General features: G+C 45.1%; 1 protein-coding gene and 1 long non-coding RNA gene across 2 annotated transcripts in view; one reads left to right on the top strand and one right to left on the bottom strand.

Annotated features, from left to right (window-relative positions):
- The window catches only part of LOC142560261 (uncharacterized), a 32,524-nt gene extending 18,568 nt beyond the window's left edge, over window positions 1-13,956 (top strand). The window contains exon 3 of the long non-coding RNA XR_012823329.1: window positions 13,880-13,956. This is a non-coding gene — a long non-coding RNA (uncharacterized LOC142560261). The remainder of the gene's footprint in view (window positions 1-13,879) is intronic.
- Window positions 827-24,728, bottom strand: fzr (fizzy and cell division cycle 20 related). Its single transcript, XM_075672219.1, has 8 exons — window positions 24,128-24,728; window positions 21,715-21,903; window positions 17,850-18,038; window positions 16,897-17,019; window positions 14,337-14,486; window positions 13,104-13,232; window positions 9,059-9,331; window positions 827-3,449 (listed from the first exon to the last, which is right to left on the bottom strand). Exons 1-8 carry the CDS (start codon window positions 24,194-24,196, stop codon window positions 3,171-3,173), a joined length of 1,401 nt encoding a protein of 466 aa, XP_075528334.1. The 5' UTR covers window positions 24,197-24,728; the 3' UTR covers window positions 827-3,170.
- Window positions 24,729-25,728: the final 1,000 nt, after the last annotated feature.

Genomic DNA, 25,728 nt, shown 5'->3' with positions numbered 1-25,728 from the left:
GTTTTTTGCCATTGTATAAAAAGAAATACTGCTATATATTGTTTGAACTTCATATATTATATCGTAGTGTTGAATTGCAATTATGTTTTAATCCTTCTGTTTCTGCTATACCACTGTTTTATGCTTTTTTGTTACTTCTCAGTACATTGTATATTTTTATTTTACTTTGTATTACATTAAGTTTAATTGTAATTCTGCATTGTGTATGGTTCCTTGATTCATAACGTATGTCAAATTGTACTTTTTTTACCCTTCACTGCTGCCATTTTGTAAATGGGCCCCAGACCCCGTCAAGCTGCTTCAAGGCAGCTTTATGTCCCCGGCCTTTTTCTCTTGGAGAAATAAATGAATCTTGAATCTTGAAAATTCTCAGGCGGGCCCGTTTGGTGTTTCTTTTACAATTCGTGATTGAAGAACATAAAATATAGCTGCGAATTAAACTACCATTCATTCATTTCTTCACCAACAAGTAATAATTGGACCAAGGGCATGTTATTTTGAAATGTGCATGCATCCTTGCTGCAACAGCCGGATACAGTCTGCACCCTGATCCTTGTTGTCTTACAAAGCCTTGGCCATATTTGCTTCGAGATGTGCAGACATGACGTGACCGGTCTTGCACACTCATGTTGCAGAATCATCATATGGCGGCTGCTCCTGATGCACTACTTCTGATCGGATGCTGATGGCACCTTGGCGATCCTAACACTAGCTGGCTCCTGCACTAACAAGACATGCAGCACGTAGCTTGCTAAGGGCAGAGCCTGTTACTGAGTCCACAACCGCTGTTCCAGGCTACAGCCCCTTGCAACAAAGAGTTCAGACATTGCAAGGGTTCAATGTCATTTTATTAGGCATCATTTCCTCACCAGTGCAAGCAGTTCTTCCAAAAGCCCTTTGTGCACAACAAATGAAACAAGATGCCACTTCACTAACACTATCAGTGCTGAGTTCCCCAAACCGAAAAGCGATATCCCTTATCATGGCTGCGTCACTCATTTCAACAATGCAATACCATTGAGCTCACAACTCAACAATTACAGCACTCAGTTGCATGTGTTACATATAATGTGATCACTGGGTTGTACTTTCGTTCAGTTTGAGGGCCTGCTTGCCTCGTTTGTCAATGCTCATGTTTGCATTTCCTTCATGACAACAAAATAACTTATGTTCTTCATTGTACATACACTGTGAGAACAACAAACAATTTCCATGCTTATAGAGCCATGCTGAGCTAGCAGAAGATTGGCAAACACCTGCTTCAGGAGGCCATATTTGCTTTTCAATTATAGAGATCAATTTAGTAAGCAGGCCTGCCAGTTCATTTACAAAATTTCCACCTCTAACATTGCACCAGAATACCACTGCGAATAGTTTCTTGCTTGAAAGAGCAACTTGGGCGAGTCAGTACAAGTCAATGGCGTGAATGTAGCGCAAAGCAGTGAAGTGAAGTTAGAGGAAAGATGTGCTGAAAACAGGTCTCAGCTTGTACCTTTTTCTGTAACCACACTTTGGTGCTCCACACTGCATTCATGCCATCACTTGTTCGACAATGAACTAAGTACTTTGACACAACCAGTGGTGGTAAATTTATTAGTGGTACCAGCAGCTTGAAAACAAAGAAAAAAAAAATTGGGCAAAACATATGTTGCTCTCCCAGTACAGCAATTTGTATACTTTTGCACATTGGTTTTGCATTGTACACAAGACGTGTACAGGGTCACCGGCATCTGAGCTGACCACCTAGCTAATATTCAGACAATAATACATATTTATGAAATTTAGAATCAAAATCTATAGCCCAGTCCTTGATTAATAAGCATCTGCATTATGTGTCAAAGCAGCCACTTTTTCCAATAGGGCACGACAGACTTGAGCTATATCGGAAAGGGCAAGGCCCGACCGACGTGCCGACAAAAAGGCATCACATTCAGAACACAGTTCTACTGTGAAATTGCTCATTTGCATGGCTTGGACCTGTCAACTGTCCTTCAAACAGACAAACAAAAACAGCACAAAGTGAACAGTTATTTGGCTTGAATGAAACGTACGATGGTCTCTTCTGCCTTCCTTAGGACAGGTAAAAACAAAATAAACAAAAGGTTTGAGTATACAGCAACAAGGCTGTCAAATGCTGTGCAAGAACCGAGTGTAACTTGCTGGCAGGCTGAAATGCAAGCATTCTGGAGGTGTATGAAAATGGTTACTGCAAATGACAATTTAAATTAAACTCAATTGCATTGAATTTATTCAACTTTATAAACCCTGTATGGCCAATGCAGAAAAAAAGAAAGTCTTCAAATGTAGATAAATTATGGCTCTGCCTGAAGCATGGAGCACGCAGAGTAGTTGCCACGACAACGCACGTCTGTCTCCAACGTAGGTTATTAACTGCAGCTATTAGGCCACCTAGTGCGTGTGCACGCACGTAGACCATGCACCAAACAGACTGTGTGACATTTGCAACATAAACCACTGCATTCATAGTGTACAGCTGGCACTAACCAACTCGGTGGTCAACTCCACTTTCTGAAGCAGTTCAGTGAATCAGTTAAACAACAAAAAAATGGCTATTGGTACGCTTCAATAAAATGCTATGGGGGCACGGTAACTAAAATGTTACAGGGTAACTAGGCGTAAACAGGCGCTCTTAAAACAGCTCCCATAAAGTGAGCAGTGAAATCAATGCAGTCGGAGAGGGATGTGTGAGCACCAGGATAAATAAAAGGCTAGACCAGTCAGAGCGCTGTAATTCAGTGCAACATCTGCATAAAATAATGCGTTTCTGCATAGATGAACTTGTTGGCTAGCAGCAGGCAGTATGTACAGCAACCACAATTTTTTAGCAGTTAATAAAAATGAAAAAAATAAATAAAATCGGTTTTCAAAGCAAATTACGACAGCTCGCAGCACATTTGATGGCAGACTTGGCACGACATTTCTGGTCCCAGCGTGGATAAGCCTTACATCCTTTAATAAGTTTAGACGGGTCTATTCACAAGCACCATGAACGACCCTTTCACGAAGCCAAACTCCGCAGCAGTGTTTGCTGCATTCGAGGACTGGCGAGCTTTTCAGTCTGCAGCGGTCCCCATCACGAAGGCCTGCCCCACCTTCCCTAGGCATTCACGCACAATTGTTTTACATTCACACTCCACGCATCAGACCTCTCAGCGTATGCTCGCGAAGAGACTAAGTGCTGATCGTGCTTCACGCTGTGACCGAGCTTTGCTGAACACATTCCAGAACCGTAGCGTCTCGTCGCCCGCACCAGTGACGACGCTCTCGCCGTCGGGGGACACGGCAAGGTAGAGCACGCGGTAGGAGTGACCGGTCAGCTTAGCAACTTGGGCCAGCGATGGGTACTTCCAGACGAGGATCTGGTTCTGGGAATAGCCATGCGTGCTGACGAGCTCTGACGCATGTTTGGACCATGCCAAGTTGCACACCTGCAAGAGCAAATATGTGAAGACATGTCAGAATGGTTACCTTCTTTTGTTATCAATAGCATGAGAGACACACAATGTTTGAACAAATATCATGATCGCTCTACGTGTAAAGGATGCCGCAGCACTGCAGAGAGCCTCTTGTCGCATTAAGCTGCAGAAGTTTTAAGTGCATATTTAATTAAGATTCATTGTTTGACGCATGACTCGGAGGTTTCTTGAACTACGCAAAGCCAACGTTTGTATTCTTAAACGTCTCTCCACCTGGGCAATCTACCTTGACTACAAAAGGCTGTTATTACCTCACTTTGTATGGTTTGACTAATCCTTGCTGGAGTGCCACGAAACCCACCGATTGTGCCTTGATCACCACAATATCTAACATCCATTTTACAGTGGTACCTTCCATGGGTTCCTTCAGGTTTCTATGTGTCCATATGCCCATTGGCCTATACGCCCAACAAAGGAACTAGCTGCCTTGCACAATGTCTGCAGTTGCTATCGATAACAATATGGACGTATTCTTAACGAACATATTTGACGTTACATGTGGTATTGGTGTACAGTCGAACCCACTTATAACAATATTCAAGTGCCACAAAAATTCCATTGTTATATAACTGATAATTGTTATAACCAGGTTGCATGAAAAAATCAAAATAGGTGTATGACAGAGCTGTTGTGAAAAAACCATAATGGCGGTGAGGCCAGTGCTCTTCCCCACCACCTTCCTCCATCTGGCTGCTGATTGTGTTCACTCATTTAAGTGCTTCCTCGGCGCTACGATCGCGGGCAACAAGTCACGGCTGTCGGCGTTAAAGAATGGCACTGCTATAACAACTGCAAAGAGGGGTCATGGGTGGTAAGCGATATGCGAGCACTGCCAAGGCATTGCTTTGGTAGCCCCAAAAAGGGCCTTAAAATATTGCGAGGAGGCTGCCACGGCAACCTGTCAGCTTGAGAAATCCAGAAGAAAGGCTGAGGCGAGAATAGCCACAAGCATCTCGCCACATACTTCTCACTGGTTTGCACGAGAACACCCTACGTCTATCAGCCTTGCATGCTTTACGCGAAGCTTGCCGACACCCTTCTCCAAGGCATCCAGGTGCTCCACGTAGTGCAGCGGAAGGTTTCTCGCAAAAACAAAGCCCCGGAGAAACTGAATCATCTTCCAGGCCTCCTGTGAGGACAATGCCCTACTGCACCATCGCTGCCATCGTCGCCATTGCTATCTGACCCAAGCACGTTCGTGACGATCGCCTCATTGGTTAGAAGCACTTAGTTTCCAAATCTATAGCCGTGCACTTTCTTTTCACTGGCAACGTCGTACATTGCCGATGATCAGCGGGCAGATCGGCCAACTTCCGTTCCGGCGGAAATTCAAGCGTGGCTGAGAAACCGCGTGGCTAGAAACGATTTCGATGCAACCAACAAAGACGAACACGAGCGATTAAGCTGTTTGCAGAACTGTGCTGAAAGACGAGCCAGCGAGCGACATGCGAGCAATCTACGAGCAGTGCAGTTGGCGTGGTCTGTTTGTGTTTTGCAAAGTTGGGCGGTGTAGAGCCATGGGGCACAGCCCACTCCTGTTCGGAGAAGTGAAAGGGCGACGGGAGAGAGGTGTGCGGAGATGGCTTAAAAATAAGCGTGCAAACCATCGTGCAGTTGCTCGAATTTTATTTTGTTTTCTTCTTTTCCAATGATTTTGCATTTCATTACCTTTTGGCTCAGACACCCAGCAGCAAGACTTAATTGTTATAGCCGGTAATGTGGCATTGCGGAATTGTAGTAAGCAGGTTATTTCACCATGGAAAACATACAAAAGTTGACGGTGGAGAAGCATCTCCTTGTTATAACCAACATATTGTTAAAACCGGTATCCTTATAAGTTGGTTCGACTGTAGTACGTATAAATGTTGCAATACAACACTGAAGAGTGTCATCTGCTTCTTAACATTGTTCAAAGAAAGTAGCGCACATTTTCCTTTTGTAATGAGCCTCCTTGTTTGAAACAAATTCTGTCGTTCTCATTACTACTCGTCAGGCATTTCTTCAAATTCACTTGAAACATTTTTCTGACAAGTGGAGCCACCAGGATTTTAAATTTAGAAACAAGAAAGCTAGGCTGATGTACGGCTGCAAGCCGCTTGTCTAGTGAGCAACTAATGTCTCCAAGTTGACAACATTAAATAGCATAACTCACTCAGACAACACCTATTGTTCTTAAATTTAAATACTAAGTGAATAACAATCAAAAGATCATCCAGTATTAGTAGGCAAACACTGTTTTGTTGTCTGTGGAACTACCTTTAAAATCCAGGCACTGTCAGCGTTGCCTGCGAAAACTGGCCTCATTCATTGGCTCTATGAAGATATCACGGGCTTCGTGTAATGTCTGCCGGAGGGGAAGGGCCGAGAACGAAGGGACTGTAAGGCAACAGAGTGCGAAGTGGCACACAACAGGACAGGACGACTAGTTCCAACATGATGTCAGTTCTGAAACTGAAATGACGGTCTGCTTGGTTGACTCATTGCCAGTGTATGCTGATCAGCATTTTAAACAGCATACCTTAATTGACACACAGTCGGGCACATTCGTATGCTATTTGTAGTACAAGAGCGTTGATGACGGCATGGCGCACATCTATGCTTGCTAGTTTGTTTCTGTGCTGTGTCCATTGCTACCTTATCCGGAATAAAGCACAACAAGCACTCTGACACGTGGAGAGTGCACTGTGGTCTTGCATCCAGGTGACGTGGCCCTTTACGATTAGTGCTGCAATAAGCACACAAAAGCTCACCTGCGACATTAGTATGCAAAAGATAAGTCAAATCGTGTACATTTAACACAGCCTTGGAGAAGAGAATAGGTTAACTCCTGCTTTTCAAGATCTTGGTAAAATGTCTGAGATGTGCAGAGATTTTAGAGAAGCTTTGGAATGAATTCGATATGCAGTAATACCTCGTTAACTCGTAGCAAAAACCGGAAAAAATTGAGACAAGCAAAGTTGCAGGAATTGAACTGAAAAGTCGAGTTCTTTCTAAATGATCCATCACTACTGACAAGCTTCTTAACAAGAGCTTGTAAACTGGCTCTTTGTAAAGGTTTCAAAGATAAAAAAAAAAGAAAAAAAAAAAACATACCGGAGGCACCAATCAGCTCTGTTTTGCAGCACCACCATTTTATTCAGTGCATAGAAAGTGTGTGAGGCTGGCCTGCTTCGCGGTAGCACTTGGACCTAGAAAGGCGTCCTCAAGCTGCTTCGGACATCGCATGAGCCAATTGTTCCCACCGCTGCACTTAACTTTATTTCGCAGGAAGCGAAGCACGTTTCTTGTTTCGGCTGATATCAGCTGTGCTGGAATGCACGCGGCACGTGCGTTCTTATTCTACGTTGTGTAAAATAAAATTAAAACAGAAATAACACCCCTGAAGGTGAATCACGTCCACTGCATAAAGCGGATAAAACAAACTGCGCAGAACGTGCTATTTTGCACCACCTGCCTCTGTGTACGTCTCTCCCATCACATGAGGTGTCACATGGTTACTTGGAAAAGTTGTTAAGCCACTAGGTTTCGACTTCACACTCGGGGAAAGCGCCCACTTTGTGGTAGGCGGCATCGTGCTGCTGAAAATTGACTTAGCCTATTTTTCGAGATACGCGAGTTCCGAGTTAACGAGGTATTGTTGTACAGTGGTATCTTGTTAATTCAAACATGCTTAATTCGAACTTCCAGTTTATTCAAACTGTCGCTGCGGTCCCCTCGGAGTTATGTGTATTCCAATGGCCGAAAACACCTGGTAATTTGAATGCGCAAGCATTTGCGACGATTAATTCGAATATACTGCACTCTGACAACGCTTTCAGCAGTACGCCAAATCACGCGGCAGCGCCTATGACCAGCATTGCTCTGACCCTGCCATAGAAGAGAAACTTGGGAGAGAGCTCTCAATGTTGTGCCTGAAGAAAGAGGAAGAGAGAAAAAAGCTTAAAAAATTTAATCCTCTCTGAAATGGCAACGTTGCCGTTTCTGTGTGGCGCCGCAATGCCTCAGCCACACTAGCGGCAAAATGCGCACCGTGGGAGGGATTGGTCCTGGGCCAATTTTCGTGGCTCGCAGCAGCGGCAAGCGGAGGAGACCAATAGGAGTGACCCCTACAGTGACGTATGCACGGGAAACTGGTATCGTGCAAACCTGCCTGATCGTTCTATTTGTACTCACGTCTGGTTCAGCCGGACTGCTTGTTTCGCACTATCGTCTGCTCATGTCAGCTCTTGCTCATGTTTGTTTTGGTTAGTTTGGTCGGTCTCGTTCATGCTTGTTTATTTACAATGATGCGTCTAAACTGAGACGTCCCTATGGAAAGGTTGCTGGGGACAGTGCACCATATCCAATTCTGTATAAGATAAAGCCTGAATACAAGAATGGTAGGCGACACCCAGCACCTCATTCTCCTTGTCTTTTGAACGCAGCAACGGCGCAACAGAAGGGGGGAGCACACCAACATGATTATGATCAGCGGCAATGACTTTGTAATCTTGATAAGGCATGACTTGCGTTAAGAATGCAGGATGAAGAAGGTAAACACAGCGCCGATCTGTCAGCAGATGAAGGAATACATGAACACGCAGAGCGAAGCAGCACTGGGGGCCCAGTCTGGCTTTGGCAACTCTGCTGCTTCGGTGGCGGTAGCTGGCAGAGTTAAAATTAAATTATAGAGTTTCACGTGCCAAAACCACTATCTGATTATGAGGCACGCCGTAGTGGAGTACTCCGGAAATTTTGACGACCTGGCGTTGTGCACCTAAATCTAAGTACACAGGTGTTCTCGCATTTTGCCCCCATCGAAATGCGGCCGCTGTGGCCGGGATTCAATCCCGCGACCTCATGCTCAGCAGCCCAACACCATAGCCACTGAGCAACCATGGCGGGTTAGGTGGCAGAGTATGTAGCGCCATTCAGCAAGCTGGTGAGAAAACAAATCCGCTCTCCTCGCCCTCCCTCTCAACTCCCTCATCTTTGTCGGTCTCTGCGTGCGCGCGCGCCTCCTGCACTGGCACTGCCAGCTTAGCCTGCTCCTTGAAGTTTCGTTTCCTGCTATTATCGGGAAGTGAGCGTTGGCCGGCGTGGGCAGTTTCGTGGTCCTCATTCGCTGTGTGTTTGCGTGCAGCGATACTTCACGACTCGCACCATTCGTGCATCGTGCTATGGTGCTTGAATACTTAAAAAGAAATCCGTTTAATTCAAAAAATTTTCGGGACTCTTCAAGTTCGAATTATCGAGATTCGACTGTATATCCAGGAATGACTATAAAGAGCATAACCCACAATAGGTGTGTGCTCAGGGTGTGCTCAGGGAAACACATACTATCTGTCCCCCAGACCCCTTGTCATGTGGAATTTTTATAACTTCCCCCATAGGTTGGCAGCTACGCAATTAGTATATAATGCATTTTGATTTCCTATCTAAATAGATTCCACCTCTTCCAGTGAAAAATTACTGCCACAGGTAATATTTAAGAATTTTTCAAAATTCACTGCAAGACACATCGAAGATTTTTTTCTGCATCGAGTAACAAACAACTGCACTTGTATATCTTCTCGACTAACCTGTGAACCGGTGTCCACACACTGCATTGGCTGTCCTGTGAGAGTGTTCCAGAAACGGATGCAGCGGTCAGCGGTGCCCCCACCGCTGGCGAGCAGGCCGTGCTGGTGCGGGGACCAGGCGATGGCCTTGACGGCCGCCACGTGCTCAGTGTAGCTCTGTACGGGGGTGCTGCTGCTCAGGTTCCACACCAGCAGCTTGTTGTCGTTGCCACCCGATGCCAGGTGCTGATTGTCGGGCGACCACTTGAGGCCGCACACTTCCTGCCTGTGGCCCTGCATTGACAAGTGTGGCCAAAACATTAAAGGAGTGGCGACATGACATCATTATTTAGGGCTAGTTGGCGGCCGTTCATGATTGTATTGCGCTTAGTGTTACACTCACAGAACAACAAAATATGGACCTACGTGGCACAATGTATGTACACGTATTGTTCCTTTGTGTTATCCATTAGTTCTTCAGTCAGTGTAACACTAAGTGCAATACAATGACATTATTGATTTGTCATTACTTTTTCCTTTCAATGAAGCCCGAAGCTCTCTAAACCCTAGAAAATATGCTGTCAAGCATCAGAGCGCACTCAATGATGTACTACAATACTTGTTCTGATGCGAAAGCATCAAATGGCCCGTTGAGTGAAAAAGCTGGCGTCTTCAGTCTGTAGCAGTGAAACAGCACCTAGAGTCCCATTGGCTGCGATGCCACGTCACAAGCACGCCTCAGTGGAGTAGACAGATGAAAGGGGAAACCTGCCGCTGCGGTAGCGCATCAGGTGTTGCGTGAGGGGAGAGGGCGTCGCAGGCTGCTGCTGCTTGCTGACTTGGGCAGCACATACTGCTATGGTGCAAAACTCGAAGAACAGCTCAGCGGCATGCAATTGGACATTGTAGCTCTCGCATTCACAACTCGTAAGAAGTGCTTAGGTGTCCTCAGATTCCTTACGAACCAGTTTTAATTTTGGTACCCGGCTGTCGTGATGTTGCACTGAGTCACTACTTGCTGCAATAGCTCAGTAGTTGCGCTGCTCAGCTCGAGGTCATGAGCTGAGTGACCACATTTAGATGGCAGCGAAATGCAGAAACACTCGTGTACTTAGGTTTAGCTGCATGCTAAACAATTCCAAGTGGTCAAAATTAATTCGGAGTCCCCCAATACAGTGTGCCTTATGAAATCGTGGTTTAATACCCGGGCCATATGGGCACAGAAAATGACATTAACTTGTGTGATGCCACAGGGATAAACCAGATGTCATTTTATCTTGATGTCATTCATTATCTAATTCCTCCACCAGAACTCATTTAACCGAGAAATGTATATCCTCGACTCCATAGTTTGCGCAAGGCAGTACAATTGAACTATTCGAAACAGTCTCTACTACTGTACTTACTTGCATAATGATCGCACCCCGAACTTGCCGCAGCAATATGTCGTGTGCCAAGACTAGCTAATGATGGTCGCGCTTACCATTTGTCGAATGCTGTTGAATGCTACGTGAACAACTTTTCAAGACACACCAAGCAGTCTGCACGGATCAAACATATTAAGCAGATGCCCCATTTCATTCCTTTCACCACTTTCCGCATTTCCATGAAAAAAGAAAGCTAGAACCAAACTTGCCTTGGCTTTATTATTTGTAGGCTTTATAATGGTTGTGGTCAACAACAACAAAAAAGGCACCTTTCAATTCTTCTCGTCCACACTCCTAGGCACGCAACAAATCGCGAGCGGCAAGGATAGTAGCCACATTTACACTGATATGTTAGAAGTGTACCTTATTCATATGCCGGCGCTTGTAACACAGCTAAGATATTTGCCCACCCTTAGTGTAAACGTGCCGTATTAGGATAGTAGTGAAGACAAATGCCGCAGTTCCCGCAGCATGCTCGCCATGTGTTTCTATGTCACTGGCAGCTAAGCGCGACCATATCTGTTTCTGTCCCTATAAAGTGAACACGGTTACGTTATTGCCGTAAACTTGCCGATATTAACGACATTATTCACTACTGATATGGAAGAAACTGTTTTAATGCACGTAATGCACTTAAGAGAAAAAAAAGATCTCATTCGCCACATTTGGCTTACCCCGCCGGCCGCCATTTTTGTTTTGGTGTCCCGCACTATTACAGCGGCAGCGGCCTGTTTATTGACCTGTTGTCATCCTGCAGCAAATGTGGGATGAAAAAAATTTGTTCTTCTTTTATGGGCAATTGAACCCGCGTAATGATCGCACCCCTGAATTTGCATCCAGTTTTTTGACAAAAAGTGTGATCATTATGCGAGTAAATACGGTATGTAAAAAATAATTTACACATAACTTTCGACTACAACGCTCCTGCAAGGAACTGTACTTGGTGAAATTTCTCATGTCAGCGTTGGAACGGCTTTGACAGGCCAGGTGCCATTTTGATTTTGGGCTTCGTATTTGACTTGGAATAGCCAAAGTTGCTATGACCAATTGCAATGTAGCAAAATACAGTAACAAACTCATGCTAACGGCACTATAGCGTGCTTGGTTTTATGATTCACTATTCATGAAGGCCCTAAGTGAACTTGTATATGCACATTTACTTTTTATTTAGTACCTTGACATCGCTCACTTCAGAATATTCCGTCATCGACGTCACATCAGATGTCATTAAATTTGGAAGTGTGACAGCTGCAGCTCAGCTGAAAAAAATGTCATTTGGGAACTAAAGGCATTCACCAACGAATGTCATTTTTTGTGCCCGTGAGGCGTGGGTATTACCCTAGAATCTAATTTTTCCTACTGGGTCGCCGGCCCTTGCAATCACTGCGGCTGTTGTACACAAACAAAGCCAGAATAGGCTTACCCCTCTTGTTTATTAATTTTTTTTTTAGGCAGTTCACGATACCTAGTCTTATGGCTACATGACTTCGGCAAATTTTGCTCTGTGTCATGACAGTCGGACCAGTATATTGAGACCAACTTTAGTATCAAGTTAATATATCCTGTAAGGATTTTCCAGCCTTCAAACACGTTAAGTGTCATCCTTCTATGTGTGAGAAGTGTGCAGTATAACTCTTACAAAGCTAAAGATATGTTTCAGTACTCCTATAAAGGATGGCAAGCAAGTACAGTTAAATCTCGATATAACGTAGCTGGTAAAATCGTCACTTTGCTTCATTATGTCTGAATTTTGTTGTATTGAAATTTGACCTTTTATGCAAATATGACTAAGTCTCCGATGGGTTTTTCTTAGATGTATGGAGCCATAGAATTTTACACCTTATTGGGCAACTATAAAAAAGAAATTTCAATGAGAAAAAGAAGTAATTTTGTTGATTTTAAGAGTCTGCAAACCAAAAACGTGGTTTCATGCTATGCCGATGATATCTTCATATTGGTGGCACGAGGCGAAGCCTGCAAAGCTTTTGCGTTCACCCCGATGCCATGGCTGATAAGGTCACCCGCAGTGGGATGATGCTATCGACAAAAAGAGAGCAAGCAGAGCTAAGCCTCTTGCTTTGAGTCTTCGAAACTTGAGATTACATGACCTCTAGAACTAAACATGCGGGAAGACAGTGAAGATGGAGCCACAGCATACGGCGCGAGGGGCGCGATAGGATCTTGTCGCACTTGGATTTTACAGAACATGATGGTGAGGGCGCATTGAGAGAGTTTTAGAGTGTCCGGTAAGCACATAGGGACTGGGCGTTACCGGATGAGCGGACGCATAAACCTGAACAGCCTGCGTGGTGCAGAGCTCTACCAGAAAAACACAGCGCTAATATTGCAGTAACCAAGTGCATTCTATTTTGCTGCTAGTGTAAATTCCTGGTGGCGCATAATCGTGTTGCTGCCAAAAATTTACAACAGCACCGAAGTAAAACGCACTTGGTTACGGTTACAGTTTTGCTGCTCTGGGTGAACTAATGAACTGCATCAGATGTTACTGACTTTCCTCAAGAGCCTCATTAGACTTACATTATCTTTCCCAGAACTGGAGACTTCATCTCTGAAATCATGTACAGTGGGGCAAGCAGTCACAATACCAATGTCAGCACAAAACACCAAACACAGCTTGCCTGCAGTCGCCGTTCAGGTGCACCCCCTGAAGGTGTCCGGGCGTCCCGCTGAAGAATCAAGCGGTCTCGTGAGCCCGATGACAGCACATCTCCATTCCATGCCAGTGCACCCACACGTGCGGAGTGGCCCTGCAATGCATTGGAACAATGCTCCTGTGAGAAACCTTTCCAAACAGTGCAACTGCTAGAAGAAAACCCTGGAAAGTGGAGTAAATGTACAGCCAAACCTCAACATAAAAAACACAGATTTCATTAATTAACAAATATACTAATGGAGTAAATCTATGTGTCTCACCGATATACGTGTGTAATAAATATATGCTCGCAACAAGTGTCAGTATAATGAGGGTAGTGTTGCGTCGACGCGACTTCGTAATGACAATCCACTTTTAATGTCTTTCACTGGCTCTGACTCTGAAGGACACCTTGATGACAGCATATTTTAATTTTGTCAAGAGCGCAGGCACGCTTTGTTTTCCCGATGCCTGCGCACGTGTGGGAGTACTACACGTGCGCACGTGTAGTATCTGGCAAATACAGCCAAATTAATCAGCAGTGTGTCTTGGCGTCTTCTTCTGCATCTCATTTAATTCGACGAATTGATCAAGTCCGTCGGTCCCATCGTGGGTGAATGAACGGAAGTTGACTGTATGTGCCTTGCTTTGTTCACTGCAGCGTGCTTGCAGCTGTGAGCTTTAGACTTGATATTGTCACAAGTGATGTTTTGCGATATGGGCATCATGAAAACTGATTTTATCTCATTTTTAATCACTCAGAGCACTACTGGGAGATGCGCAGTTGCATGGCTTTCGTATAGGTGAGCAGCTCCTTTTTTTTACTTACAAGCAAGTGCACAAACACACGACACCGATGCAGATGCATCTTTTTTTCTTGAGAGACGTGCGAAAACTGATTATAACTCATTTAGTGGAGCGACAGAAGATCACTCCAAGTTTCCTATGCACTCGGTTTTCTGACAGCTGCACAATCGCTGAATTTGCTTGTGGATACTCTTACATGACGTATCCTTGCCTTCACTATGTTGGTTGTTTCCAAGGCTACTTCGACAGTCAAAAATAAGAAGAGAAGACCTGGGAATTTTATTCTATTTACGAAATATATAGTGCATCCATTACATTGTATTCACATATTGAACTGGAGATAGCTGAGAGGGGCCTCCATCCTGCAGTGGACGTAAATAGGCTGATGGTGATCTCGTGCATGTATATTTACCTGAAGCAATGCTGTCTGCTTTGAGGCAGCCACGTCCCAGACCTGGACAAGGCCCTTGTGGGTGCCGACAGCCACCAAATGGCCACGTTCAGCCCATGCGACCGAGGTCACAGAGTCGCCTTCGCCAGAGAGGTCGCACAGGCGTGTCACCTGGTTGCGCAGTGAAAAAGAGAGCATGGATTTTAATGATGCCAGAGCTGTGCTCAGCACACCAAAATTACTGTATATACTCGTCTAATCGATGTACTTGTATAATAACCGCACCCTCAACTTTGCTCTTGAAAATTACAATTTTTGTTTTCCCCCTCATAATAATCGCACCCCCAACTTTGGTCCCGTGCAGTCCCATAATCGAACAGCCGCGCTGTAGCTTTCCAGGGAGATTATGATCGTTTACTCTTGCAAACTTGTTTAGAGCAAGTGCACTTAATCTCGATGCCCGTCGCTCTGTTGCCCCAGTGAGTTCGATGACGGAGAAGCTGACAGCAAAGCCATGATGAGAGAACACCGGCAGCAAGCATGCGGTAAGAACAGACTTGAGTGTTATCCTGGCCACTCTTTGCACCAGATCCTGAGCGACCGCCAGAGCACTCAGTCTGTTCTTACTGGATGCCAGTGCCGTAACAAAGGCACTTTGCCGATGCAATAGAGCAAAGAATCGCACAACAGCTCTCTGCAACAGCAAACTTCACTCTGATGTAATCGGAGAGAATGTGATGCGCTGCCGGGCGGGCATGGCGCACGGGAGAGTCCAAGTGAAGAAGGGGTGGCCAGCGCTAGGGCAGCATGGTCGTCATAGTGGGCCTATACTCCCTCTCACAAGGCATTTGCAGCAATGCTCTGCATGCAACCTACTTCCAGGTATAACAGACTATCATTTTCACTTAGTTTGGTCTGTCCATACAAGGCAATTTTCGCATGGGGCAGCTTACGCCTCGCTCCGCTCAGATTTCACGTGCTGAGGCAAGGCATAACAGCTTAGATTTGCATTTTTGATAAGTACACCTTGTTGAGATGAGAGCGATGTGCTATCAGCTCGGCCTGCAAAGCGATGAAGAAGGCAAGTAGGCATGCTCTCCCACTCGGCTCAATTAGTTTTGTAAGTGAAGCGAAGGAAGCGATCTTCATTCCAATGCCAGCATGAGCATTTCACGCAAGCGCACTAGCGTTCCCGCAAGGTGGTTGTGTGAGAATTTACAGCATGTGCTGGTCTGATTGAAGCAGACCGTAAACACTCAGCTAAAACACTATACTATCAATGAAATGAATTCTGCATTTAACGAACCCCAGGTATAACGAACTATCTTGTTACAACAGACACATCCTGTGGCAAATTTTGTCTAGATGGTGTAAATACAATGTACTTTGCTACGGCGAAGCATGCATTCAGCAGCACACAACTATCTCCAGACACTTGCGTAAGTAACGAAAATGCACTTTTTCTTAAAGAATGAATACATTAGTGACAAGTTTCGTGCAATGACTCACCGTCGGGGTGATTCTGTGTTAAACAACTGTCGCCCACCGCTTTCTGCTCAGTGCCGAGAGTATCGCTAAGCCTAGCCAGCTTTGAAGCGAGCCAGTAGGATGTACCACGTCAAACACAACCAGCAATGACAGCAAAAGGCACTGTTTCAGGAACATTTTATTTCTCATCGCATCAATTTGCACAAAAACGAAGACATGTTGCTGTTTGCGGCGTCCAGATTGCAAGGCGCATGATGCAGTCGTACCGTCTGGCATGCAGCGCAGTGGCAGCTGGACGCAGGCTCCGAGTTGAACTTGCCTTGTACCGCGGCTCTCATTCATGCTACTGATTTGACAGTGGTCATTGCTTGTTGCGAAAGATAAAGACATCAGTATATTCTACCGGCCACTGTTTTGTGTAATAAACAAACTGTAGGTGAAGTTTGTGTCACTGACGGCAACTACACAAGCAGGGCAGCCGGCACGGCATGGCGAAACTGCCGTGCCACATGGTTGTATGATTACCGTGTAATCCTGATTGATTTCAGTGATTAATCGAGTTATCTTGAAGATGAAGTGCACTGGTCTTCAAGTGAAGAACACGATTCTCTATGCATTCAGCTCGTCTTCTAAAAGTGGCACTTCTGTTGACTTTGACATCACAAGACAGTGGCGCGAACTGGACGTACACGTGGTCCCTGCATACCCGCCTTGCTTCCCATTTCTGGTGTCTTTAGGTAAGATGTTTGACGTGAAGGACACAGGTGACTTATTGATGTATTTCAAAGTGTACTCTGCAAGTCAAAAAAATTGTTTCATGTTTGCCTTTCATACCTATCGCGTGGTACTGCATATGGTACAGTGCTGTTAAGCTTCAGCTTTGCAACAATGGTTGAGAAATTGAATAAATAAACATTGCCTACAATGTGTCTCACAAAAAAATTTGGCCATCTTTCGTCAGAATTAGGGACGATAGCATGGCACGAAAGGGGTTAATGAGCTATGCTGTTTCATTCAGACACCGGTAAATAAAATGCCCCATCTTTCAGGTTGATGGACACCAGCATTCCAGGTATGAATCGCTCCTCCTTACCTGTGACGTGCAAGCACTCCAGAGGTAGACGCATGCACCCAGCCCCACGCTGAGCACGTTGGTTGATGACCAGTCTACCAGGTTCAGATAGAAGTCATCCTGGAGCTCAGGTGCATCCAGTACCTGTGGACATGGCAGAGAAACAGCATAAAAGACCAGTTTTGCAAGAAACAGGTTGCTAACCATGATGATCATATGTATGTGATCACCCCAAATGAAATACCAGGCAGCAAATCAATCAACACAAAGATTCATTATGCGGTACCACCTTGCTATAACAGTGGCACAACTGACACAAAAATACCTTCGTTATATCTCATACTTGTTATACAGGGTCTGTTCTGAAAGTAGTAGGACTGGTTTTTTCTTGGACGAATGGGCGGACAAGAGGCAGCCTGCGCGCGCAGGATCGGTGAAGGGGATATTGGGAATGCTGGGAAAAATCGGCAGTCGTTGAAGAGAGCAGGTCGCTTGTACTGTGAACCCCTGTTGGAATGCCTCGTCACGGAGAATCATGGAGCGTTTACTGGATCAGCGATATGCGATTAAATTTTGTGTAAAGCTTGGTTAAACGGGCAAAGAGACTCACAACATGAGTCTCTTTAACTACAAGGACAACTAGCACAGCCATGAATACTCTTTATCACCAATTCTCGCTAGAACCAACGCACACAAGTACACTTTTTTCCCCCAGCAGTGTCCGAATGGAATTCTTTGCCCCGGCAGATTTTTGAATCCCCCGACTTTATGAAGGCGCTCGAGTCTCATAGTGTAAACTTCGATGGTTGAACATTGCTACAGTCTTCGTGTTCTGTTGATTTTTGTTGTTGCTGATCTTCGTTTCATTGTATGTATCCCTTGTAGCCCCTCCTGCTAGGGCCAAATTACTGGCCTGCAGTATTGTGTAAATAAGTAAAAAAAGAAATAAGGAGGAAAGGAAGCTAAGGACACACCTTGAACGGGATCTTGGAGATCTTGCGTGCCTGCTTGCGAGGAGAGCTGAGGAGCTTGTGGCTCTTGGCACTGACCGGGGAGAGGCTGTAGGGTGACCAGGGCTCGGACGGTCGTCCTGCCCCGTAGCGAAAGAGATTGCCCGACGAGGGCGACTGCCCCTGCGACACACGGCGCTCCTCCGTCGGTTCCTGCGGGTAACCAGAGGGACAGCTGAAACTTGCATCTTCCGGCATGGGATAACCCAATGAGTTCTACCGAACTCTGCAAGGCCGAGCAAGCGTAATGAAAATAAATGTTCACATTGTCATGAAAGCAGCATCATGCTACAAAATAAACCCATACTTTTGTAGCCTTCATGCTACTTTTTAGCAACTAGCTCAGGCTAATGTAGCACACACACATTAGATAAGTTCTAATAATATGTACAGCTACCTTGCACAGCTACAAGCAAACAGGCTCCAAACGAAGTGGTCAATGAAAAAGTTCATATTCAGTTCAGCCACCGTGTCTATTCAATTCTCACAAGCATCTATTTTCCTAGAAAATCCACCATGATATTACATGCCTGTTAAAATCAACTACAAAACCAAAACTACAATAAGCGGTGTAAAAATACCACCTCCCTATCTCAAATCCAATCTGGAGCAAATGAGTGGGGATAGAACAGCAATGATGAGGTACGCCCAGTCCACTCTGATTCGGATGCAATAAATCCTCTTTCCAAGAGAGAAAAATTCCTATTTCTCTATCTTATCATAAAACAATCAAGGATATTGCACTTTCCCATTTCCGGCCATGAAAGATCAGATGCACGTTACAACCAAGAATGCGCTAGAATTGCATAAATACGGCATATATTACCTTTATTAGCCCCATACATTTATTCAACTTTATCCAGATAATAATATAGCCTGTCCCCCCAAAATACAGAACCGTGTTTCAGAACACTGAACACTGAAATGCGTTTCAAAAATTGATCGCCACCATTTTTTGTCATGGCACTTCCCCCTAAGCAATGATGGTGACATGTCACGTTTCCAACTAAGGAGGTGTGCAGCTCACCTGAATAAACCACAGAGTGAAGACTCCTGAAGCAGGTGATGTACAAGGAGGTATAAAAAAGTTTTTATCATTATGTACGGCTACAAGCATGTGAATAAATTTTTGCCAGTATAAGAATTGAAAAGCCTGTACATTATTGTGCAAGTATCGTGCTAATAAATGTCTTCTTTTTTTGCAGGCGGAAGTAAATGTTTGTATACGGGAACATTAAGAAGAATGAGGCATTCAGCATTACAAAGTTTCTAGATTTTAAGGGCTATAGCACCCAGCAAATTCATGATGAAATGAAAACTGTCTGTCGTGATGATTGTCCATTATATGCTACTGTTGTGAGGCATAAAAGAAATTTCCAAACTGGTCACACATCTTTCATTGACACCGAGGAAAGTGGAATATTTCATTCTGCAAGATTAATGAGTAAAATTTGATATGATAATGCATGACACAGGCTTAAAGCGGCCCTGAACTACATTTCTTTGAAGCCTCAAGAATGCCTTTGACCAAGACTGGTACCTCCCAGGAATATATTACCAAGATAATTTTCCAAAAAGACAGTGCGAGCGTAGATACTTCGAGTTTTGGTATTTACCCGTCAGATTCGCCCTCAATTTCTTTCCATGGGCAATAGAGTGGCGAAACGCCGCTTATGGCATTACACCGAGCAGGTTTGTTGTGTCATTTACGCTACTCGCATCTGTAAGTGCACGCCCGTGTGTTCTAGCCTGGCCATGCTACATGGTGCATACAGGCTTTGTCCTGCACGAACAGCAGGCAAATCCAGACTGCGTACTTTGTCGTGCTCAATACAAAGCACGTCTAGCCATGAGCGGCTGGGAGTGAGCACGCACTAGTGCACATACCTTGTAGGCACTAACTGCTATTCATCTCGAGATGTGGCAGGCATAGGTTACGTGTGGTTTAGGGTTAAGTATTACTCTGGAGTAATTGGAGATCACAGGGAGAGGCCTTCGTACTGCAGTGGACATCAAATAGGCTGCTCCTGCTGGTGATGATTGCATAGTTTATGGCTAGTAGTGTTTCAGACTAACCAAAATTAGCGAGAGCTGATGGCTATGGCACACCGATCAGCAGTGTGGCCACGGTTTCATTCCTACATAGGTGCCTGTGGCCGAGCGTGAACAGATAGTCAGCTCACACAGGTTTCTGTTGAAAAGAGTGTTTGAGGAAAAGCTGACTTTGTGCCCTGCTTGTGAGCCCCCACACGCTGTGCGCAAGTGCAAAATTTGACTGAGATGTTCACAGCAGCGTATGCTATCTGCGAAATGTGTTTTTTCGCCTAACTCTAGGGGTGGCTCAGGACTCCTTTAAGGTATGGTAGCGTGTGGAACATATCTTCACGGAAACTGCATATATATGAGCTGTCCGCATGTTGGGTACTTCGACTGCTGAATCCTATTCACAAGGAAACATGATGTGACCTGTCAAAGCAGATGCCGACTCTTTTGGGGCACAATGAAGACAATCTTATAGCCGTTTGTTAATGATGGATGTACTTCTATATAATCCGCACACTAAACATAAGCAATGTTTGGAAGCACTCCGATTCCCATCCACCCAAAACAATTAAGGTGCAAAGGTCTGCAGGGAAACTCGTATTGTTGGTATTCTGGGATTGTCGTGGAGTCATCCCAACAGATTACATTCACAAACGTCTGACTATCAATAGCACATGTTACTGCTCACTACTGAATAAATTAAGAGATGCTCTGAAGCAAAAACACTGTTCTAATATCTCCAAAGGTGTCTGTCTTCTCACTAATAATGCACTCGCTCAGTCGTCTCAAGCTGCTGCCGTGGAAGCAAAACAATGTGATTATGAAATATTACCCATCCACCTTAATCTCCTGATCTTGCACCACACCATTTCTTGTTTCAAGAAATGAAAAATGTGCTGCTAGGTTGGTGATCTGTGCAGATGAAGTCAATCAAGAGGCCGAGCAGTTGCTTACAAATGAAATCCGAGAACTAGAATGAAGGCCTACGGAGGACTACAATACGCTGGGAAAACTGGGTGAAATTCAATGGTGACTATGTAGTACAAGAATGTTAATAACTATGAAATAAAGTTTTTCATTTCTTTATTTCATAGTAATGATCAGAACCTTATGATACCCCCCTCGTATAAATACTCAGCGATTCAAATCTGATAGGCTGCCTGCATGGCGGCCAACACTTTTTGCTTCGCTGGTTAGCGATGGGTGATCCCTTGGGGAAGGGGGGGGGGTGCAAATGCAACCACAATGCATCAGCTTGGTGTCCCCAGCGCCCACTGGTGGGGGGGGGGGGGAGCACCAGCCGTCATGCAGGCCAATTATCATGCTTGAAGTGTTGAGCACTGCACATAAAATTACAATATTTATTAGTGAAACAGCATGAATGGGCAAAATCCCCTTGAAAACTTTGACAGGAGACCAAATAAAATCCTGCATGTGTATTCTGTGAACATTGTATGACTAAGTCTACCTTTAGGTCAAGTCAGCCACATTGGTTACCAGTCAATAAACATCGATTTGGTCACCATGAACGAGGCCAGAGAGACAGAGACAAGGTAAAAGCTGTGCACAAGTCCCTCGAGAATAAAGCAGTCGCAGTGCTGTGAGTGGCTGAAAGTATCCAAAATCCCACAAACCTACAAGGCGCTCAGTTTACATTTTGCCTTTCAGAACAACGCCCACGTTGCTCAAGTTACTTAACTAAACTTTCCACTCTCTTTCATGGCTCAGTGATATTTGTGTCCATGCAAAAGCTGTGGCATCTGCAAGCCTTCTGGATTTCACTCACCTTAGCATCTTCTATGCCGGCTCCCAGTAGCTCATTCTTGATCAGGCAGGCATAAGCCAGGCTGTCCTTGGAGCCATCACTGGTGTCCTTGGCCTTTGGCAGGATACTTCGCTGGGCACTGTCGGGGATCCTTGCAAGCCCCAACTGCCAGTTGGCTCCTGCCCGGCTTGGAATGAAGCGGTCACCCAGCTGCGAACACGGTGAAATAAAGAAACAGGCACCATGGACAAACTTATTCTGGTAATAGTGCCAACTTAATACAAGTGCAACCCACGGTGAAAATACCTATATAACAGTAACAGGGTCATGCAACAATTTACAAATGCAGCTAATAAAGCTGCCTTATATATATATACTGACACATGTACATTCCTTTACATTTTTCTGAAGACCATTTTCAACTAGATTATCACTGTTATCAACTATCACTCGGTGCAAGACACAAATACAATATCCAAAATTTCTTGAATGTTGTCGCCAGTCCTACAGTAAATCACTCATCTAACTGGGTTGCATGTGCTATGCAAATGATGTATATGCGCACCAAGGATTGCCCTGGAACGTATGGTGGGAAATGTATAAACAACATATCGGCTTGACTCGCTATTTAGATTTGACGGCTGACAACGGTACCCGTTTTTATCATTCTGAGTCTTGTGTTTTTGTTGGCCTTTCTGGGCACAAGGTTGCCCAATAGAGAGTTAGGATTCTTAACTGACACTTTTGGCGGTGTTTCTAGTTTTCAGTCACTACAATGTGACACTATCGGGGCATGCACATATACATGTTGTTCAGAGGATGCACAATCTGGCTCAAATGGCGGCCTGACTTTTACCACAGCAGCTTGAAATTTCCGCCGTAGTTCAGGCTGCCTGTCAACATACGTGAACCAGACAGAGATTGCACACGTTTGGAGTGCCTTAGACATTGCATCACATAAGCAAAGACAGTGAAGTTTGGCAAGGAACCCCTAATCATTACTCAAACAACAATTACCACAGAAGCAGACCTCATACTTTTTTTATTAAAACAATTTTCAAGTACTTTCAAGTCAGACAATATGCCCTTTGCGTACTGTCTTGACTTAGTTCAACGACAATTGACTCCCGAGTGATAATCAGGACTGGCACAATGCAACGATTCCTTTCACTCGATTCTTCTTCTCTTATCCACCACTTGAAACTGGCCAACCTTGATGATAACATTGCTAGAGTGCCGAGCAAGGCACTCGCAAAGCACATCAAGGAAAAGAACAGGAATAGAACCATTGCATTATCATGGCCTAGGTGCTAATTTTCAATCTTGGTACAGCTTAGTTTTATTCCTACACGATATTACTAATTCATACAGTACAAACGTCGGACATAGAACAAGTAGAATAACACTTCTGTGCATAATCAACGCTCTTTCAATATGTAAAAGAAACAAACAAATAAGGTGCCAGTGATAGTGCTGATTGCGCACTTGTAACTCAATAGTAAGGACGCCAGGCTGATACACGAAGACCAGAGTTAACAATCTGATGATCTGAGTCTGGTGGGCAGCCAGACTACGATCTATACAAGAATGGCTATGTTTGCAGTTAAACTTTAATGGCACCAATCTCAATGAAGAGAAGATGTCAAGACTAGAATAACCATAACAAAATAAAATATTGCCTCCACTCCTTGTCATAGGCAGTATTTTTGAACGCTTCCTTGCCCTGCCAGATACGGCAATCATAGGAAAACGAAACAGAACAGTGCACTGTAGCCTTCCAGACAACGCGGTCACATGTTACTCGGCGATACTGACTCAAAGGTTTCCTTCCGCCTGAAAGCGACAGAACACATAGCTGTGTCAATAGGAACGCAACAGCTGATAGTGCGGCGGAGATGGGTTTATTAAAAGAAGCTGGCTCGCCGATAATTCTGTAAGGAAGCCCATCTGTTTCATCCTCCACGCAACTGGAAACTTCCACATGCAACCCGCGTGGGAAGTTTAAACCACGGTAGTTTAAACGCAGCGTCACGAGTTGTCGATGGGCGTGACCGGTTGCGAAAGTGTGCATACGTAACGAGCGTGTCTGAACATGTCCTGGTGGACTGTTTAATCCGCTCTATGGGGGAACTCGGAGAACGACACACTTCGTAGCTACACTTCTCAAGAATGAGGCCAAGTGTGAGTGGCCTGCAAAGATTGCGAGGAGACTGGCGAAAGTCTACAGAACAAATCCTTCAACACAAATGATTGCTTTAGTGTGATCTTTCTTTTTAGTGTTTATTTTACAACCATCCTTGATACGCGAACATTAACATCGCACTGTCGTACATATTGCATTTTGCTCTTGTCGACTGCATACACACAATCGGAAGAGCCAAACGCAACACGATCCAAACGCGACACGATCCAAACGCGACGCGTTGACACTTACTGGACTCGCAGGCGACGCGTAACTGTTGCTGCGCTGACCCAGAAGCCGTCGTTCGTACTCGGGATCCATCGCTCAAGCGCTCGCTGTCGCAGCCTTTGAGGCGTTCATAACCACCGCGAAACGCTCGAGAGCAGGCGTCTCCGCGAACAGCGAACCGTTGCCGTTCGCACTGTGGTTCTACCCACAGCAAGCTTGCTTACGAGCACAGAATCGACGCACGTCACTTGCAGCACGGATTATGCAAAACCACTGGCAGGGGGAGAAACGTAGTTTCCAGTCTTCCCTCCAAACTTCGTCGACGGTGCTTCGAAGAACTAGCAAAGGTAAGCAAAAACAAGAGACGCGCTGCACGCCGGTGCGAGATCTCGTGGTTCAAACCGACGGACGCTGTGATGCAAGCTGGCCTTGACTGGGAAGCTTTGGCGACGTGAGTGATTTGTCCAGGAGGAATAGCTTACAAGAAGCGCCAGCGCGCTTCCTCTTAAGTTACTCGCACCACAGACAAAGTTCCACGCACGGAACGGCAAACATGGCGGATGCCTCGGTCGCTCAAAAAGAAAACCGAAAAGCGCTTTCGATTTCGGCCAGTGTTGGCGGGCTCTCCGGCTCTCAACGGCCACGAGGGTGGCAAGATAGCCAGAACATAGCCAAGTCGGGCCAAGCCTTCCCTGATTTACACTGTTCTTGCTCAAATGTTGCACAACTATCGCGTTTGGTCCTCTACTTCGGTTAGTACAACTAGTACAACAGTTGGCACAGTTAATTTCCTGGCTTTTAAGAAAAAAGTGCAAATTTGCCTGCGCTTATGGGTATGCGAGCTGCTGCCGCGACGGCGCAAGCTTAAACTTGTGTCGCCGCCTGCAGTCAGCTTCTCAAAAGGGCGCCAACACCTCGCTGAGAGCCTTTCCTCCTCTCTAGCTTGGGCGATCCGGCGCGGCGCTGCTTGAAAGTATTGCCATTGCTGTCGCGTGCTGCGGAACTATTTCGAGATGCTTTAGATCGTACTTTGTGAAATTTACGCAATGTCCGTTCATATAAGGTCGTCAGGGAAGCCTTTCGGTGCATAGGTAACTACAGTAGGCGGAAATATCTCTTGGGGGCGCAAAAATGTGACGCGCTCTATCAGCCGCGGTGTGTGTATGTGTTGTGAACTATTTTGCTTATATCGGTTTTAATTCAACAAAGAAAATCGGTGTCTCTGTATTAGCAGCATGAAATGGTAAATCTGCTCACTATCTTACCGCTTGGTGTACGGAGTAAAACATAAGGGTAAGCGCGCATGCTCGTGCACGGCCAACCTAAGGCAACCCCGAAACATGTAAGCGGCAGGCGCTATCACAGATTTGTGATGCACCGGCATCGTTCTCGCACATTTCAAGTCTAGTAGGCTTCAAATTGCCATATGTCTACGCTAGCCTTCCTGCATGAGGACGATGGCGCTGCTCAACACAGCGATCACTGCGGTTGGTGAACCACCACGATACATATGTAAGCTGTGCGCTTCGGCATTGCCTTTTTAATCTGTATACAGCCATAATATATGAGAGGGATCGCATAGAAATAATGCGATGCCTATTTCTGAGGAAAAGATTTTCGTAATA

Source organism: Dermacentor variabilis, chromosome 10 (assembly GCF_050947875.1).
Source record: "Dermacentor variabilis isolate Ectoservices chromosome 10, ASM5094787v1, whole genome shotgun sequence".
In the NCBI taxonomy this organism is placed as follows: domain Eukaryota; kingdom Metazoa; phylum Arthropoda; class Arachnida; order Ixodida; family Ixodidae; genus Dermacentor; species Dermacentor variabilis.
The sequence above is the reverse complement of the archived record's forward strand: the minus strand, read 5'-3'. Positions and strand labels throughout refer to the sequence as shown.